Here is an 18,168-nt window from a genome sequence, read left to right as displayed (position 1 = left end):
AAGGAGGGTGGAAAATGTGCTTTCACTGTCACACCATGCAAGAAGTCAAAGGGGAATAGTTTTAAACTAAAAGAGAGGAGATTTAAGATTAGAAGTTGGGGGGAAATTTTTCACTCAGAGGGCAGCGGGACACTGGCACAGCTGTCCAGAGAAGCTGTGGTGCCCCATGCCTGGAGGCACTCAAGGCTGGGTTGGATGGGGCCCTGGGGAGCCTGATTTCATGGGGAGCAGCCAAACCACAGCAGTGGGTGGTAACTGGGTGGGCTTTGATGTCCTTTCCAACCCAAGCCATTTTCCCTTGTTGGGATATACCTGAGTTCCTAGAAGGTCTCTGCAACCCTGTGAATGCAGCACGTGGCTGCTGTTCTCCAAGCATTCACAGGACCTCATGAAACAGAGGAGAAAATGAAAGCTGTGAAAGCTACAAGTGAATGTGAGCCCAATACTAAATGTGCTCAAGCTAAGAGGAGTTAGTTTTCATGACAAAATGATTACCAAACAAGGAAGTTTGGAAAAAACCCTCTCAGAAAGTATGAGTCTTTAATAGCGCCTTATCTTAAAAAGGTGTTGTGTAACTTATCCATCTTGCTGCGAACTGAAAAAAAATTGCTTCTCAGAAGTGATTCATTTTCTTTTGTATCTTCAGGGTTGTTTTCTGTGGCTAATTCTTCAGGAAGTTTTTTCTTCTTTGTATTTATTATACACAGTTTTACTTGAAATAAACATCTGAAAGACTGGAATGATTGTCTGGCTGAAGCTTGTATTGGATGTATTGGGTAGCAGCCTGGTTTTGTGTTTATTTTAAATGAAAAGATGAGGTGCTTGGCAGCCTTTTTTTCTAGAGGAACTACTGTACTGAGAAACTATTTTTTCCCCTCTAAATGAAGCTCAGAATCTCCTAGGAGATTTTAAGACTGCATATTTATTCTTTCAGAAATAGAATAATTTGCTACATCTTCAAAAGTGATGCATGAGCAGTAAGATGGTGTCTCTGGCAAGGGATTGGCAGGCAGCACCAGGAGTAGCTGAGGCTGAGCAGGAGCAGGCAGGTGGCATGGACCTACGAGAGTCCCAGCTGGATGTTCCCAGGTAGAAACAAGGGAGGCTGTGCATTTGCTTTAGGTGTAGCTTAGTGTTTTAAGGTGGGCTAAGCTTTACCTGAGTTATGTACAGGACTGAAACCAGTTTCCAGAGGGACAGATGTCTGCTTTAGAATAGGGCTCTGTAGCTTCTGTTGTTTGGTGGTGTCAGTTCTTGGAAAATCTGTTAAGCTAGTTAGTCAAAAATACCTTAGAAAACCTTTCTGTGCTATCATTACTGGGAAGTACCTGTCATCTGTGGCATGTTTATGTAAGGTGGTGTGTGGCAAGTGATAGAGTCGATAGATATAATGCCATTGCTACTAAGATCCTAATGTGTGTGTGGGAGGAGCAGTTTCCTAGCAGGCTCTTTTCCAGGCAACTCTGGTTAATCTCTCTGTATAGGTATTACATGATTTGCAGTTATTTTGCTTTCATTGTCATGGAATCAACAACAGAGAAAGATTGCCCTTGTCCCAAAGTAAAGCAGCACTGCACTGGCATGGCCCTGCTTGACTGGCTGTTCTGATAAGGAACTGTAGTGAGAGATGGCAAAAATCAGAGGATTTAGCATTTAGTTCTGCCTCATGGAAGTCGTTTGCTTCCCATGGAATCGAAGCCTGCAGTGTTAATCCTAAAGCTGCAGACCTGTGCCATACATCTCAGGATAGTACCCTAAGGAAGGGCTTACACAGCAACTCTGCAAAACCCGACATCAGAGTGAGAAACAGTAGCACTGTGTGAAGTGTCTGTAAAACCATCATCCACAGCCTCTGTTGCCCATGCTCTCCTAGCACGTTTCCCATCAGTGCAGGGTCTGGTGCTTGGCAGTGTGTGTTCAATTCCTAGATCTAGCTAGAGAAGAGCTAGGGCAGTGGTATTTGGCTTGGTGCCATTAAGGCACAGCACGAGGAATGTATTGCTGCAGGTGGGTAAAGACACTAGATAATGCTCTGGGGAAATCCTAGTGCCCAGGCAGTGGAAGGGAAAAAAAAGAGGAAGAAGTGTGAAAAAATTTGATCTATAATATTGCGTTCTCTGTGTAGTTCTGTCTCTCGTGCAAAGGTAGAGCCTAGTGGCAAGTTGAGCACACAGGTTGTCTTCAGAAGCACCTGTGTGTAGTTTCTTGGGGCAGGGTGCAAGGCTGCGTGAGCTACAGCCATAGTTACAGTGAAATACTTTGCAGGCAAATGCTTGGAAAAAATATCTTTCTGTTTTTAACAACATCAAAGCCTAGGGTTTTGTTGTTGTTTGTTTGTTTTTGTTGTTGTTGTTTGTTTTTTTTTTAAATTAAGGTTTTATTCAGTCCTCCTCAGTCATAGCCTTAAATGGTCAAAAATACAACTGTGGACTTTTCTTTCGTTTCCTAATTGTTTGTGTGCAGACCCTTTTTTTTTTTTTTTTGTTGGGAGAGAGAGAGAAGTAATTACTCACCAAAAAAAGTCTTCTTGAAAAATTCTGGTCATGATCTTCCTTCCTAGCATTTTTCTAAAGAGAGCATCATAGTGAAAAAACAGTGGGAGAAAATCACAAAGAAATAGTCTGTTATCTTTCCGGCATTGGCTCTGACTGAACATTCCCAAGTAAGAAAGAACGTGATGTAAATGAAGCTGAACTGCGCCTCTTCAAGCAAGGTCTGTGGTTTACAAGTGCTTAGGGGCACAGAGCTGTTGTTGTAGACACCCTGGAATTGGTAATTGGTGTTATGCCTGACTTAAAGACAGGCTGTGCTTACAAAGCTGTCTTTAGACTTTCAGCACTTGAACAAAGTTTTTGTTGGTTCCAGAAGTTTGCACTTGGATGGTGTAAGAGAGGGTTCTGCTGCAGAGCTAAGGCCAGTCGTGCTGCTGTCAGGCTGCTGGTGAGCTGTGCCTTGGGGCTGTGGGTCTGGGGTTTGCAGCCCTGCAGATCTGAGAGCTGCCTGGGGTGGGCTGGGGATCCATGGGGCTGGGGTTTGGGCACGTGCAGGCCAGCGAAGACATCCTTTGCACAGCGTGCATGGTAACATCAGCTAGGATTCTGGGGAGGAAAAGTGTAGGTGACCAAATTAATCTTGGAAACAAAAAAGCTACTAAGCTGGCAAAGTTTTTGAGTTCTTCAGAAACTAATTAGAGAAAATAATTAGGTGTGTAGTCTGAATGACGACACTCATGTATAGTCTCTTTGAATGCAACTTTCTCAAGATCTTTAGTTATCTTTTTTTTTTTTTTTACTGTCATGACTTCTTTTTTTTTGAGGACTGAGAAGGTTTTGAAGAGGAACATTTGTATTGAAAGAGAATAGTTTCTGCTTTTTTAATAGTGCCTGTATACCTTGCAGCTTTCTGTGGCATCTTGGCATTATGCTGGTTAAGCGCAAAGCCCTGCAGGTCCAAGGGGCAGAGAGCATCAGCCCCACACCCATGTGCTGTCAGCAGGCAAACTGAGTGTGTAAAGTCTGTACGTGATGCTGGGTGTGGAGCAACTTTGTCCTTGTGAAATGCAGCTGGCTGGAGGGCTGACATACAAGGAGCCGTGATAGTGTGCTGACTGGGAAAAAGGCTTCCTGGAGCAAAGCATCCTGCTGCTACAGGTAGATGGGCTGATGAGCAGACACCCAAGTGGGGATTTTCTTTTGCTTTTACAAACAGGAATTCTTGAAAACACTCTGACCAAATTATGTTTTTATTTGCTAAGAGATTGAGAGGTACATGTATGCATTTTTCTCTGTAGAGAAGTCCTAATCTTATTATGTGGCTCAGTTGTTCTCCTTAGCTGTTATTTGATATATCTGAAGCGAGAGCAAATGAGATGAATGAAAATCACTTCGCTCAGTGGATGTAGTTCTTCAAGGACCTACCAAAGACATTTTCAGCGTTGCCTGAAGATACTACGTAATGTGAACTTTATTTTTCTATATAATGGTTCTTCAAGTCCTTGCAATACATCTCAGAATTGCAGCAATTTGAAACCTTCCCACCAGTTCCTTTCTTCTGTGTCGACTGTATCTCCAGTTAACCTGTGGTGTACTTCTGGCAATCTCTGAGCTGGATCCTGTGTCAAACACCCTAGCTCTAGCAAGAGAAGCTGGGCAGTTAGCTGTTTGTATATTATAATGATATATAGAAACCAGCCAGCAGGAGTGGAATCATTGTTTTCTCCTTGCCTTGTGTTGCACAGTCACCTCTTGTCTTGAAATCCTACTGTGTGGCATAGCATCATCTCTGGAGTTCCTTATCTTTCGTGTCTACAAGCAAAAGAAGTGAGCAACAGAAAATGAATATACGCTTGTCCAAGGGAAATTTGTTCTGCAATCCTATTTAATCAAACGTAATCAACATTTAATCAGACGTTTAATCAGCAACTTGCATTTTTCCTTCTAATTAGTTGCTGCCATTTGTTGGGATTGAAGAGTGAGTTTCAGGGCGGAGCTGGACAGAAATAACCCAGAGGTTACAATAACCCAACTGGCTGTTCTGCATCTTTGTGTCTGCCTGTGCAGCTCCTGCTCGCAGGCTGCATCAGCTGTTGGTGTCTGCCTCCTTAGCAATGAGAAGGACAATGGTAATTCGGTGGATCAGAATAGGAATTGAAATCTATCTATCTATATAGATTTAGATTCTTAAACTCATTGGCATGTTGTAATGGCACCAGCATTGCAATTTGCAGGTATCAGGGAGCCCAGATAAATCCATAAATGGAAACAAATGTGAAATATGCCACTGAACTGCTGGCCTCAGGCTGTTCTTCTGAAAGACAGAATGAGAGTGTGAGTAACAGAGCTCCTTCAGGGTTTTGCTTGTTGAGGCAGCTTCTGGAAAACCTGGGGAGGTCCAAGGCATTGCCTTATTCCCAGCTGTGCAGGGCTCCCAGCAGGGCCAAGTCTGGGCTGCAGTGAAGTCCAGCTAGAACAGGTAATAGCATTCTGGGGGTTGCATAGCAGTTCCTGTGTGCCCTGGCTGAACATGGGAAAGTTGTAGTCTTGGAACACTTCATCTGATGGAAACAATGGATTTGACAGCTGCTGTCTAGTTACAAAAAAAACCAAAAACAAACAAAAAAAACAAGGGCAGGAATGATTAGAGTGCTGTATGTATGTGTTGCGTGGGAGTGATCAGCAGCAAGAAGTTCCATGGAAAGAGAGAGGTGTGGGGATGCGTGGTATGAGCAGTGAGTCTGAGCCCAAGGAAGCGTGCTGAAGGTCACCTGTTGGGCACGGTGGTGCCAGTAGAAGGGCTGAAGCAGGTTGGGAGGAATGGCTTGATTCAGCATGAAGAATGCTCTAAATTTCTTGTAAGCAAGCAGTAAGTAAGCAAGCATTTCTGTTGAAGAACTTCCTTACTCTATAATGCATTTTTGCATTATGGGTGGTTATGCATTTTGTCTAACAGCTTGGATCATGAACAGGTAGTAGCTGTTCTTTGTGACTGAAGCAAATGAGAAAATGGGTGTTCTGGCAGTACTATGCATATAAGCAAGAAGCCTATGGACTGGAAGAAATAGGGAGAACTTTAATCTTACTGTAACAACAAAGTTCATGGTAATCTAAAGCAGTTAAAATGTCTGGCAAAATAGATGCATATGCAGTATGCACACAGATGTGCATTTCTGAAGTGGTCTAGACACTGCGACGGAATCTTCTCCAGCTAGGGTGTAGATTTCTCACAGATTCTGTTCTGTCTTTTTCAGGTGCAAAAACTATCTTGAGTGATGGAGACTTTGTCTTATTGTCTCATCTCTGCTCCAGCCTCAAGTTTATTCTCTCTGACTTCAGCTGTTCTGTATGGAAGGATCCTATATCCTTCACTGAACAAAGCTATGAACCCTCCTGATTAGACTGCCTTGATACTGAAAGGCAGTGTGTTGTTCCATATGTTGGATTTCTTACTCCTCTCTAGCAGGACTAGCAGAAAAGTATTTTTCCCTCCTAAGGGAAAAAACTATTTATTCCCACATAAGCCATTAGTAGTATTCTATATGCAATATAATTAAAATAATTCCTTAACTAACTATCTCTCAGTTTAGATCCTTTTTCCTTATAAGAAGAATCATGCTCAATAACTACATGTTGCTTGCTTTTCAATTTCCATAATCATGTGTAATTTGTGTAGAGCACCAAGATAATTTTCTGCGGCGCTGTCAAATGCTCCATCCTCTTTTTTCTCAGGGAATTTGGCTGCATGTCAATAAACAGAATGTTTTGAAACAGTGTGGTCATCACTTGTTGGAAGCCAAGCTTTCATTTTATTGCAAGCCTTCCTAATGAAGCTTCCAAATAAAGTAAAATCATTTCTTTGATCTATGTTGATGTAAACTCAAGCAGAGGAGTAAGTTGCAGGGGAAGGAAGTTCCATTTATTGGTACTGGCATCTGAATATGTTGAAGTGGACAAAAGCAATCCAATTCACTTTTAATTTGTACCATGCGCTTTCTGCTGAACACCTTTTTTCTTCTCATAAAGGGAACTAGACAGCAGGATTGCACTTTCTGCATTCCAGTTGGATTTCTGTCTGCTGATGACATAGTTCCTACAGTATTTGGAGTACAGGATGGGGGATGGTGCATAACAAATAGATGAACCCCAGTTTCGTATAATACTGAACTGGTGGGACTGCTTTCTAGCCAGATTTTAATTTTGGGCTTACACAGTTCTCTTTAAAATAATAGCTGTTTCAAAAGTAGAAATAGCTCAACAGAAACAGAAGGCTCAAGCATGAAATGCCTGTCAAAGGCAGCAAGCAACCCAGGAACTGGATGGATGAGTTATGTGAGTCTAAATGGGTGCTGAGCTAAGAGTGGAGGGACTTCTAGGAACATTTTTTGCATTAATTATTTTCTGTAAGCCCTCTGCTTTGATATCTTGATGTTCATCAGGTTGGAAGCCAGTTTGGTAGCACTGGCAGTAACTTCCGGGCATAGAGTTCTCTTGTCAGCTGTGGCTGAGTCAACGCCTTTCTTTGGTTCCGTACATCACAGAATCACAGAATGGCCAGGGTTGGAAGGGACCTCAAGGATCACGAATCTCCAACCCCCCTGCCACATGCAGGGCCACCAACCTCCACATTCAGTACTAGACCAGAGCTGCCTAGGGTCCCATCCAATCCAGCCTTGAATATCTCCAGGGACGAGGCAACCACAGCCTCTCTGGGCAGTCTGTTCCAGCACCTCACCACTCTCTCTGTAAAGAACTTCCCCCTGACATCCAACCTAAATCTCCCCTCCCTCAACTTAAAACCATTTCCCCTTGTCCTGCAGTTATCAACCCTTTCAGAGTTGATTCCCCTCCTCTTTGTAGGCTCCCTTGAGGAAGAAAATTTGTTCATTGTGTATGCAAACAGAGGTCACTTGGTAAACATAGGAGATGAGAAATCACAAGTATTCTCAGAGTTAATGACTTGAGGAAGATGTGATGTCTGAGTTGGAGTGTGCTAAAACATTGGGGCCATCCTTTGTGCAAAAAAAGAAAGTTGCAATCAGGTTTCTGTGGTGAGCAGACATGTTAACTTAACTGTCTTGTTTGTATAATGAAGTTTTGCATGCAGGAAAAAGCCCCAGGCACCTATATATCTTACTTGAAGCCTTGCTGGAAATGAATAAACGTATTTTTGCATGGCAAGTTGCTGAGTTTAAATAAATCTCTAATTTCTGCCAAAAATACCCAGTCTCTTTCAGAGGTCCAAGTGAAAAAAAGCTTGCATTACACATTTCTCATGTATGTCTCAGTGCACGTCTGGTCTCTGTAAAACTCCAAAAGGTTTATCCAGGGCTGTTTGCCAATGTCTTGGGAAGCTGCAGTGGAAGTTCAGCGTTGGGTTTCAGGGTTAATGGAATAAAAGCCGTTTCAGTGTGAAAGCTTGCCTGGCAGAGACGTGCTCATCGTGTTTGTAGCAGGGTGGGGATGCAGGGCCAGCAGGGCCTGGTCTTGATGTCCGTGCTGGGCTAATGCTGTGTGGAGAGCATGGGAAGCTGCTTGGAATGCAAGCTCCAGGCCCAAGTTTCTGGAAGGCTAACAGGCTGCTTTTGTTCGGCTAGGAGTTAGGAATCCAGATAAGACTTGTAGAAGTAAGCAGGCAGCAGTAGTATGCTGGAGGGAGGTGGGGAGTGGAACAGAAAGGGCAGTGTGGAAGCAGCCCCTTCTGGCTGATGTACAAGTCTGCTCTGAGTACCTTATTTTTTACCTTGTGTTTAAGAAACTCAGCAGTTCTGTGCCTTGATTAGTGTGTGAGAATTTAGAAGACATTCTTGTATGGTGCTTTTTAGTTTGGTTTGCCACGTATTACGTGTTTTGTAGACAGGCATTGTAAGAAGGAGATTTCCACATCTCACACCTGGATACTCATAATTTGGAGGATTAGGGCAAAATTTCATCTTCAATCACAGAATCACAGAATGGCCAGGGTTGGAAGGGACCTCAAGGACCATGAATCTCCAACCCCCCTGCCACATGCAGGGCCACCAACCTCCACATTCAATATTAGGCCAGTACTGAATGCTGCACTATTAGAAAAAGTGCCTCCAATTGATGTTAATAAGCTGAGCATCAACTCTGTGGGAGAGCCATAAGCTCTCTGCAGACCTTTCAGGGGCTTGAGTGAGACATTGTGGTCATGAATGGGCTTTGCTGTCGAGGCTGATTGGTGTAACAGGAGTAGCTCTCTGGGTTGATGGAGTTGGATGCTTTTCAGATGCACTGCCCAGGGGGATTCTGGTCTAGGTAAGACAAACTGTGGATAATGGTTCTACTAAATGAGCGTTCCTAATGCAGTTTGTTTTCCTGCTTGCGTTTGCCAGGTAGCTGTGTGCAGGCTCTGATCATAATGTTAAAGATGATGCAGCAGATGCCTAGAACTGAGAGAAGTCCTGAGAAGGTCAGACTCTCAGAGGACAATTACCAGATGCTTTCAGAAAGTCTGCTTACTGCAGGGGAAAGACAGATGGGGCAGTCAAAATTGTTATGTGACCTTGGAAGACCGAGCCAGTTCACCTCTTGTCTTTCTTTCTCTTCTGTTCTCTTTCTCTTTTAAAAAAAAAAAAAAAAAAAAGTAGGCAGCTGCTGTCTGTTGCTATACCCATTTTCAGTTAGCTGATCAGATGTGCTGCATTTCTTCAGTTTGATTTCCCTACCCAAAAAGAAGAGGCAGGCAATTAGAAGATTGATAAGTAGGGCACACCATCATATATTCAATCTAAGGCTTTCTTTCCATAGGTAAGATTTAATGAGATGGATGCAGATATGTTTGCACTAAGAACTGTCTAATGTGTATCATTGATACACATTGATAGCTTTCTTGATAGCTGATAACAGTGTGATATTTCTATTAGTGGTGAACCAATGTTTCTGGTTTGGCTAGATTATCTGCAACTATAGGGAATAATTGTGTTTGTTGCCTAAATCTGATTGGTGGTGTTTAAGTCGAAAACTGTTAATGAAATGACTTTGTTAGTGTTTTCATGTTTCATGTGAGTGTTATGATTGTGTATTGTCCAAATGCAAGTAAAAATGCATGCTGTCTCTATTTAAACCTCATCTTGCCTTATAAAAGCCCCAGAAGCCTTGAGTGTATTTGTTAACCAAAACATGGAAGATAGCTGTTTTAATAAAAAGATGTTGACAGCTGTTAGACTTCTCAGAGAAAGCTGCTTATAAAATATGTATGCAGGTTCTACTAGCCTTGGTGTACATGAGTTAAAAATTAAAAACTATATTGAAAAGAAAGTAATTTTATGTTGCGTCATACTGAACAGTGAGGCAGAAGCCTTAAGGAAGGCCCAGAGTAAAAAAAATAAAAATAAAAATAAAAATGCTAGTTTGCATCTGCCTTAAATCTTTTGTTTTTGAGCTGCTCTCTGCCTAGATGGAAATCTGTAAAAGCATCATGATTTTGTTAGCCTCCTTCAGAAGGGGCTTTTCTGCAGATGCTGGGGGAAGTTTTTTCCCCATTCATTTTGACAGCCTTACCTATGCTGGAAAAAAAATATGTATTCTTCTCTGCCCTTCTCATTTTCTATTTCCAGTCAAAATGGACCTGTGGTCCAGCCTAGTTTTTTCTGTAGTACAAGAAGAAATCTGTGAGGTAGTTTTCTAGTAGCTAGTTCGGGAAACTTCAGCAGTGAGAGATGGAGTACAAACTGTATCCTTAGGTGAGCACTGCATTCTGCTATAGTAAGATTGCCTGCTGCACTTCAGCTGTGGAGTTTAAATAAAGGAAGGCAAGGCTCTGGTTTCTGGGTAGTTTTACAGGTAGGTAAGCTGGAGTGCAGGTGCATGCCTTGATTCAACTTTATCTGCATTGCTCCAGCTCTTGCTAAATCTTAATTCCTGTTGTGGTCTTTGAAAGGAGTTAGGCGGAAGGCTTGAGTATCTTGCCTGATGCAGTTCAAAGATTTAGTGGTAAAGCTGTGTTGATAGTGCTCAGAAGCAGCACGGGCCCACATAAGTACTGGTAGAGTTTGGAGGAGTTGTGCTTGAGCTGACTTTAGATTTGATGGTATCTGGCCGAGAGAACAGGCTTAATGCTTTTTGCCAGTTTTGTTTGAAAGGCACCTGAGCATAAAATTAGAAAGACCCATGCAAATACAGAAATTCTACCCATCACTGGGGGAAAAGCATACTGAAGGGCATCACCATGCAGCTGGCATGCAGCTTAAACAGAAAGCTGTGTCAGTCTGTCACTGTGGGATTTGTGAGCTGCTAGCTCTCCTAGCTCTGACAAGGAAGTTCCCAAAGTGGTGATGCTTTGTAAGGTCTGAAGCCCAAATTGAACCTGCAAGCTTGTGCTTTCAGGCTCTTTTGTAGCTGAGTGCGCTGTTGTGTGTCTGTCCTACTGGGGAGCAAGAGAAGTCTGATTGCTGTAGGCACAAGAGCTTCAGGGTGATTCCTGGCAGCAAGTATCAGTAGCTAACTGCCAGCAGGGTTGCTGACTCTTTCTTCAAATTTACTGCTCTTTGTTTCACTTCGCAGTTTGTGACTGACCATCCTACCTTGTTTCACTTTCTTAAAACAGCATTGTTCTGACAATTTTAAATCTCGTTTTGCACAGTGGCTTAGCAGTACATTGTGCTTTTCCAGCACATCATGTGTACTTTTACTTACAATGACAAATGTGATGGAACAAGTTTCTCAGAATAGCTAGTGAGGGAGCAGTTAAATTATCTGTGTTGCTTGGGATGTAGACCCATTGCTTTGAGTGCTGGTGTGGCCTTGGTGAAGTTAATTATGGAAAGTGAACTCCTGTCATTTGGAAAACTGAAAAATCACCTGTTTATTGGATCATCAGCTGCTGCAAACAGGAAACACAGGACCATTTACCATTAGCTTTCATCTAATGAGCAGTTCTAGCAGTGTTACCCAGACATGACACTGATAAAATCTTCATCAAATCAATGTGAGTCTTCCTTTTGACTTTAGTGGAGGTGCCTTTTTGCGGCCTTTCAAAATGGTTTTAGTTTCTTACATTGCAATTTAGTTCTGGGGAAGCTGAGGAGAACCCAATGCCTTTCTTCCTTTTCCAGCATAGCAGCTGTTAAGAAGTTTGAAATAGTTTTTCCTGCATTTTGACACTATCTGGAAATTCAGATGTAAACAAATTACCATTCAAGTAGCTAATACACCTTTTTGCCCTTTTTTTCCCAAGTTACGTGATGAGTCACAAGTTACATGGAGAAAATATGCATATCTGATTTCCAGGGCTCCAATGACAATGGAAAATGAAGTTTTTTAGGACTCTTCTTTCTGCCTAATGACTTCCTTATACAGGAGAACAAGAAGCTGGTAATTTTTAACTACTGGTTTAATATCAGGAGAGAGTAGCTGAGAATGATAGAAAAATGTAAATTTGTAGAAGCTTGTGAATGAAATAACAATCTTAAAGCATTTTATATTACAGTACTAAGGAGTTTTATCAGTGCATGTAGAAAACTTATGCCTTGGTGTATCACTTAATTGAACATATCGTGGCACTGGAGAGCAAATATGCAATATCAAGTGTTTTTCAAAATATAAACCTTTTCACGTGAAGTTTTTGCACATTTTGTTTATAAAATGTGAGTAGGTCTGTATGTTTCTAGAAGCCTGTTACAGCTTCTGCACTGAGATTACAGCATACACAGAAGGTAAATACTCTGTAGCGATATTGTCTTCTGCCTTAGGATTCTGTCTACTCTTTTCAAGTCTCTCAGTCATCACTGGTGCCTTGTGACCTTAGAAGGACTATTGAAAGGGTGGGTCAAGTGTTTGCTTTTTGCAGAGGGTCACATTAACACTAGGGTGACTGGGATCGTGGAGAGACAAAGGGAGCCTGGCACAGGGAGGGCATACGTGCTTTTTGCAGCATTTAAGGAGGCAGGCAGTTTATTGAAGGCAAAGGGTGGTGCTGGAACAACTTAGCATTTTGAAGGACTGTGACCTTTGGGAAATTATGTCTTGTAATGGAAGATAAAGTGCCAAGGCAGCTTGGTTTGAAGATGATTTTTAATAAGTTTATAGAGAGAGCATGTGGTGTGGCTGCTTGCCATAGTTGGAAACTGGATCTGATAAGGTCTGAAGGTCTCACTGGTGTTGTGTGCCTATGGTTGAAAGCTAAACCCTGCATAATTGCTTATAATTGCCACCAGGTACTAAATATGCCTTTGAATGTCTGGTAGGATGAATAGTTCATTGTCTTAAGTCGTTTTTCTGTGCAGCTGTTAATCGTTCCTTCTTCCTATGATTGCGCCTCTTTTTTGCTTCCCTTATTACTGTGGTTTTGTGCCTTTTTTGGGAAGGCAGTGAATATGGACTCACAGAACCCAAGATCGCTACGTTCTAAGAACGTCCTGCGGAGATCAGCACCACGGAAATGTCTTAAATGTCTAGTTTAAAAAGAAAATAGAAGAAAACAGATCCTTTCAAGTTTGTATTACTGAAATACAGACTTTATATTTAGTGACTTACGGTAGTATATTCCCTATGGTTACTGTTCAGAGTGTCTGGTTTCTTTCTTTTGTGGCTTTCTCCTCCTTGCAGCTTCAACCACTGAAGTCTTGATGTTGGATACTTCAGTTTGTCGTTGGTCTGGCAGGATGACAGGTTAGTGGGATTCTAGCTGGCTCTTTTCCGGAAGGTGCTTGTGTTGTGGTGGGGATTGGAGGTGTGGAGGCATTGTGGTGCCTCAGGTAAATGCCAGAGTGATGTTGCTGCCTGCCCTGCCAAAAAGCTCTCCTTTTTTCTATCCATTTCCTGGCATCTTGTTCTGGTACGGTGCTCAAAGGAGCAGTTTTATAGCTGTAGATGGGATGATATAACGCTTTGAAGATGTGGAGAAGAGCAGATGGCTCTCCAACTGTCACGTGGGATGGCTGCATGAAAATTGCGCGCCTTGTTGTAGTGTCTGATATATGAGGTCTGTTCCCCATTCTATGTGACTCTATGCGATTATAAAAAGAAGGATGAAATGCACATATATGGCTATTCCCCATGACTTTTTCTGTTTAAAAATCTTCAGTGGCTGTCAGAGGTCCCATTTCTTCAGCCTATCTGAAGAACGCTTAAAACATACAGAACTATCTGTGGCTACCTATCTATAAGGGTATACTTGATTGTCCTCCTCTGGATCTATGATGCTTGACAGAGATACGGAAAACCAAGGATTCTACCCACCCCAAACATCAACTTCTGACCAATTTCAGTAATAAATCTTTCAAAATTACTGATGGAAGAAGAGCAAAACCTTTCTAAAAGGAATAGCTGGATTTGTATTAGCAGAATTACCTCTGATTAATTCCCTGCCTAATAGATTGGGTACAAAGCAAAAACAAACCACAAAAACAAAATTCCTGTGTTAAATTCCAAGTCTTGTAGCTTTTCAGGTGCCTTCAACTAGCTTCAGTTTGACCTATGACTGTAAGCCCGCACCTCCCAGCAGCACGCACTGCACTGGGGCTGCTGTCTGGTTGCTTCTGTCATGGGCAGTAATGAATGTCCATCAGTGAGGGAAGGTCATAAAAGCATGGATCCTCAAAATATTCCCTGACAGAAATGCAGGGTGCCCCACTGATGGAAAATCTCGTGCAAATTAGCCTGAGCTCACCTTTGTGCCTGGAAGAGAAAAACAGGATGTCTGCGAGGCTGTGGGGTGGCTGGTGTTTGCTGATCTTTGCGCTTTGCTTTGGGACTTTTTGTAGGGTGCCATCCTCAGTGGCTGATAATTTCAGATGGAAAATCTTACTGGATGCTGTTTTTGCTCTGGTTCATTAATATTTATGCAAATCCCTTTGAAACCAAAAAATGCTTTTATGTTTTATGTCAAAGCAATATGTTATTATTTGTTACTTTTCTAAATGGGACCTTCTGGAGGTGAAATATCCTCAGATCTGAGAAAATGAACTTCACTGCATGCATTAATAACTGCTTAGGCTATTAAAGCAGATATCATGATTGCTTTTTAGTTCTCAAAATGTAAATTGCTTGCCATTTTTCAATCTGTCACTCAGTCCAGACAGCAAAAATACGCTGTTTAATTTAACCCTGGCTGTAATGTATGACATTATAGTAATTTTTTTCTTTTTAACTGTCATTCACTATGGTATTTTAGTCTGAGATGCTGGGGTGAATTAGTTCAAACTGTTTACTTCGGATGTTAAAGCAAGCAAACAACCAAAACTGTTCCACATACTTTGAGACTATGGTAGAAGATCAGTTCTAAAACTCCAGTTTATGGGCTCATAGTAACTTGATATTAAACTCTTCCCTGAATCAATAGATAACTTCATAACTTCTTAAGTCATATAGCGTGGTAATGTACTTCAATCACTGTTCCATGTGGTTGTAGGGTTGTCTACATGCCTCAGGTGTAGAATTAAGTCATGATGGGCTTCTGGGTTTTATTCAGAATAGCAGATAACTTTAACAATTTTGTTTTTTTTCTTGAGATGTTGTAGTGTCTGATTAAATGAAAGCTCAGTGCTGAAGGAAGGGTGTGCAAAGGACCAGTCAGAAATGTGTGATGCCTGTGAATATGTTTCCGTAGCTTTAGACAGGCTGGACCAGTTGAAGACATTGAAGCTTTGGTATAAACTAGGTGTTTAGTTTTACCACTTTCATCCGATTTTTTTCTTCTCCGTTTCTCCAGAGGATTTCTAGCATTTACTATTTTTACTTTTCCTGGCTGGTATAAGGTCCCAGTCTGGATATTCTTTAGAAATATATGTTTTAAAAACAATGACCTCTAGGAACGTTGTTTCAGAGTGACCATTTTTCAAGCATTTGCTTAAGGAAAGTAGGTGGGCAGTCTTGCTTTGGTGTGGTTGTGTCATACCTTGGGAAGCAGGAGGGAAGCACAACTAATGGGGATCACTCTCTTCCCCTCAGAAAAAAAGGGATTGTATTGCATAGCTTGTTTTGGATCCCATGTAGCCACTTCCAGCAGGTATCTGGACAAGCTGGGAATAGATGCCCTTCCTCAGGCAGGCTATGACTTGGTCTCAGGCCATGTGCTCGGTCTGTCAGGCTCCCAGACGGGCTAATTGGCAGCTACTCCACCTCACCTGCACACTCTTTGTGGGCAGCCCCTTGCTGCTGAGTTACTTATGGCCTGTGATCTGCTTCTTTCTGCCCATTGATTTTTTTGGGGGGGGATTCCTAGAGTTTTTCGTATGGGGAAACAGCTTGTTTTCCACTCCTAATCCCTTTCCTACGGGATGTGGGACAGCCAGTGTGGTGACATGGTGCTGCACACTTGGCTGTGGAGCACCCATCTTGGTGCTTGTCCGTCCTTGTGGCTTTGCAGCACTGCCAGGTGGTGATCTAACAGAGACACGAGGCTGCCTGCTGTCCTGGTTACTTGGGTACCTTTGGTTCTTTAAATAACTTAATTTCACAAAAAAACTATTTTGGTAGGGGATTTATCCCAAGTTACCTAATCCACAAAGCACACATGCTTCTATGGTTTCTTGTCTCCTGGGTTTAAGTGTAAGTAGTTCTAATACTTCAGATAACCAAAGGGGAAAGCCCACTAGTGAGAAAGAGGAAGACCCGGTGGTGCAAGCCAACCTTGCTAATCGCTTCCTCCTCCCCATAGCCGCTAAGTGTGTGACAGCGCCTTCAGCACCGGATGCTTCTCACTATTTGTTAGTGTAAACAGAAGCTGTAGGCTGGCTTCTACTTTCTGCTGATGCAGTACAATGGTTTCAGTAATTCCTGGTAAATTCGCAGAGTCCATTTTGGGGCCATTATAGAAAGCCTTTAGGCCCGTTTGTTCTCAAGTAGCTTTGGCAACCAGCTTTCAAGTATTTCATTTCTGTAAAGTAGGACAAAACTTATTCGATGTGTGTAGGCATGGCAAAAAATGCAGCCTTTTCCATCAGATGCCGTCCTTCAAGGAGCTCTGGAGTAGTCTTTGTTGTAGCCTGGTTTTTTTTTATGATGCTTTTGAGTTCTCTTTACTCCAGGGCAGACACAGCAAAAATGTAGCTGGCTTGATTATTTTAAGTCTTAGCTTACAGTACTTGGAATGCCTCACCAGTGGGCTGCTGCACTCATTTACAAAAACAGAAAAGCACACAACACTTCCTACCTAATATTTCTTGTTTATCTCGCTTAGCTGTGTGAAAGTCATTGTTTCAGCAATTTGGCTATTAACTCTCTGTCTACAAGAGTCTTTTTCTTCCCAGAGCATAATTGGAATGCATCTGGCTAGCTTCAGGTGCTGTTCTGCAGCAATGCTTCCCACACTCTAGTGGCAACACATCAATCACCCACCATTTACAGGCCACTGTTATTTGCAAGAGGGCTTTGAAATTCTCTGTAAGAGGTGCTTGGTTTCATTTTCTTTTTAATTTCCTTGCTCAGCAACGATGAGCTCTGTTGTGACTGTGCAGTGCATGCACACTGCTTTTCAGCCAGGGAAGCTCCATGCTTGTGAAGTGGAAGAAGGGAAAAATTTATGTCATAGATGCTGATGGATTGCCTGTCCCTTTGGGCATCTTTGTAACTGCCTTCCAAAAGAAAGACTTACTGTATTGGGGAGAAAACTGGAGGAGGCATTGTGCATTCAGCAGTGTGCAACAGTTGCGACTGTGGAAAGCAACATAGGCACTCATAGATAGACGGGTGCTGGGGACAGTCAGGCAGCGCTGCTCTGTGACCTCTCCAGCAAGGGTCTTTGATTTTCACAAATGAGGTTAGTGGGAATGAGAAAAAGAGATTCCAGTCATGTCCTTGCTGAGGCTTTTGATTCTTAAATTGAATTCCTTATGTCTTCAAAGTGAGGAGAAGTTCATAATGTATTTAAATAGCCCTCATGTAGTGGGAAAGTGGCATGGAATAGGAACAACTGGGCTTTGTGCCAGATACTTAGTTCTGCTCTCCAGACTAAAGCAGAAATGGTTTGTTTTTCTTGATAACTTGTCAAATGCACTGACTGAACATTGCTGAGCTGCATGTACCTGAATCTCAATTGTCATACTAGTAGAGTAGATTGGACTGAACTGGCTCTGCCAGTTTCAGTTCTTGACGATTTGATGTATGATTAGAATGGAGATGCTCTCCCACTCGCATCACCCACTTCCCACCTTTGCCCACTGGGTAGCTGCATTGCTGTCAGCATTACAGCTGCTCAATACAAGTCCCATGTCCCCATTGAGGCCATGGTTCAGAAACTGCAAAGGTGCTTTGTAGGCAAAATAGAACTGAACAAATGCTTTCCTGAATTTGAATCAGTGAATGCAGATCTTTAGTGTTTGTGTTCTAGTATGAAGCAACCTTTTACCTTTAATGTTTGTTGTGCATTTTTCCCATATCCCAACAATAACCTTTTTGTTGTTTTTTTTTCTTTTTCAGGAAAAGAGGAGTAGAAGTAGTACAGGTGAGTAAAAACTATTCAGTTATTTTTTCTTTCTTTTTTGTTCGCTTCTCTGCTATCAATCCTGTTTTTGGGAAAAGAAATGGATCCACTTTTGTCAATTATGTATCAAGCTCATCTAGTAGAGATATCTAAGTGAAAGTGGAGATGAAGTTGGCTTTTCTTGTCTCAATTAATAAGATCTGATAGTTGATTAATTGGTATCAGTCTGTGCTTACTTTATTTAAGGACAGTCAGATCTAGCAGAAACAGGAGCTGGCCTTTCAAACAGAG

General features: G+C 42.1%; 1 protein-coding gene across 1 annotated transcript in view; it reads left to right on the top strand.

Moving 5' to 3' along the window:
* The window catches only part of ITPK1 (inositol-tetrakisphosphate 1-kinase), a 135,481-nt gene that overhangs the window by 15,160 nt on the left and 102,153 nt on the right, over positions 1–18,168 (top strand). Inside the window, exon 3 of the mRNA XM_085225530.1 lies at positions 17,874–17,898. Within this exon, the coding sequence (XP_085081656.1) occupies positions 17,874–17,898 (25 nt within the window). The remainder of the gene's footprint in view (positions 1–17,873; positions 17,899–18,168) is intronic.

This window comes from Meleagris gallopavo, chromosome 5 (genome assembly GCF_905368555.1).
Source record: "Meleagris gallopavo chromosome 5, MGAL_WU_HG_1.1, whole genome shotgun sequence".
NCBI classification, from domain to species: Eukaryota; Metazoa; Chordata; class Aves; order Galliformes; family Phasianidae; genus Meleagris; species Meleagris gallopavo.
Note: the sequence above shows the minus strand (reverse complement) of the source record. Positions and strands in the feature narration are given on the sequence as shown.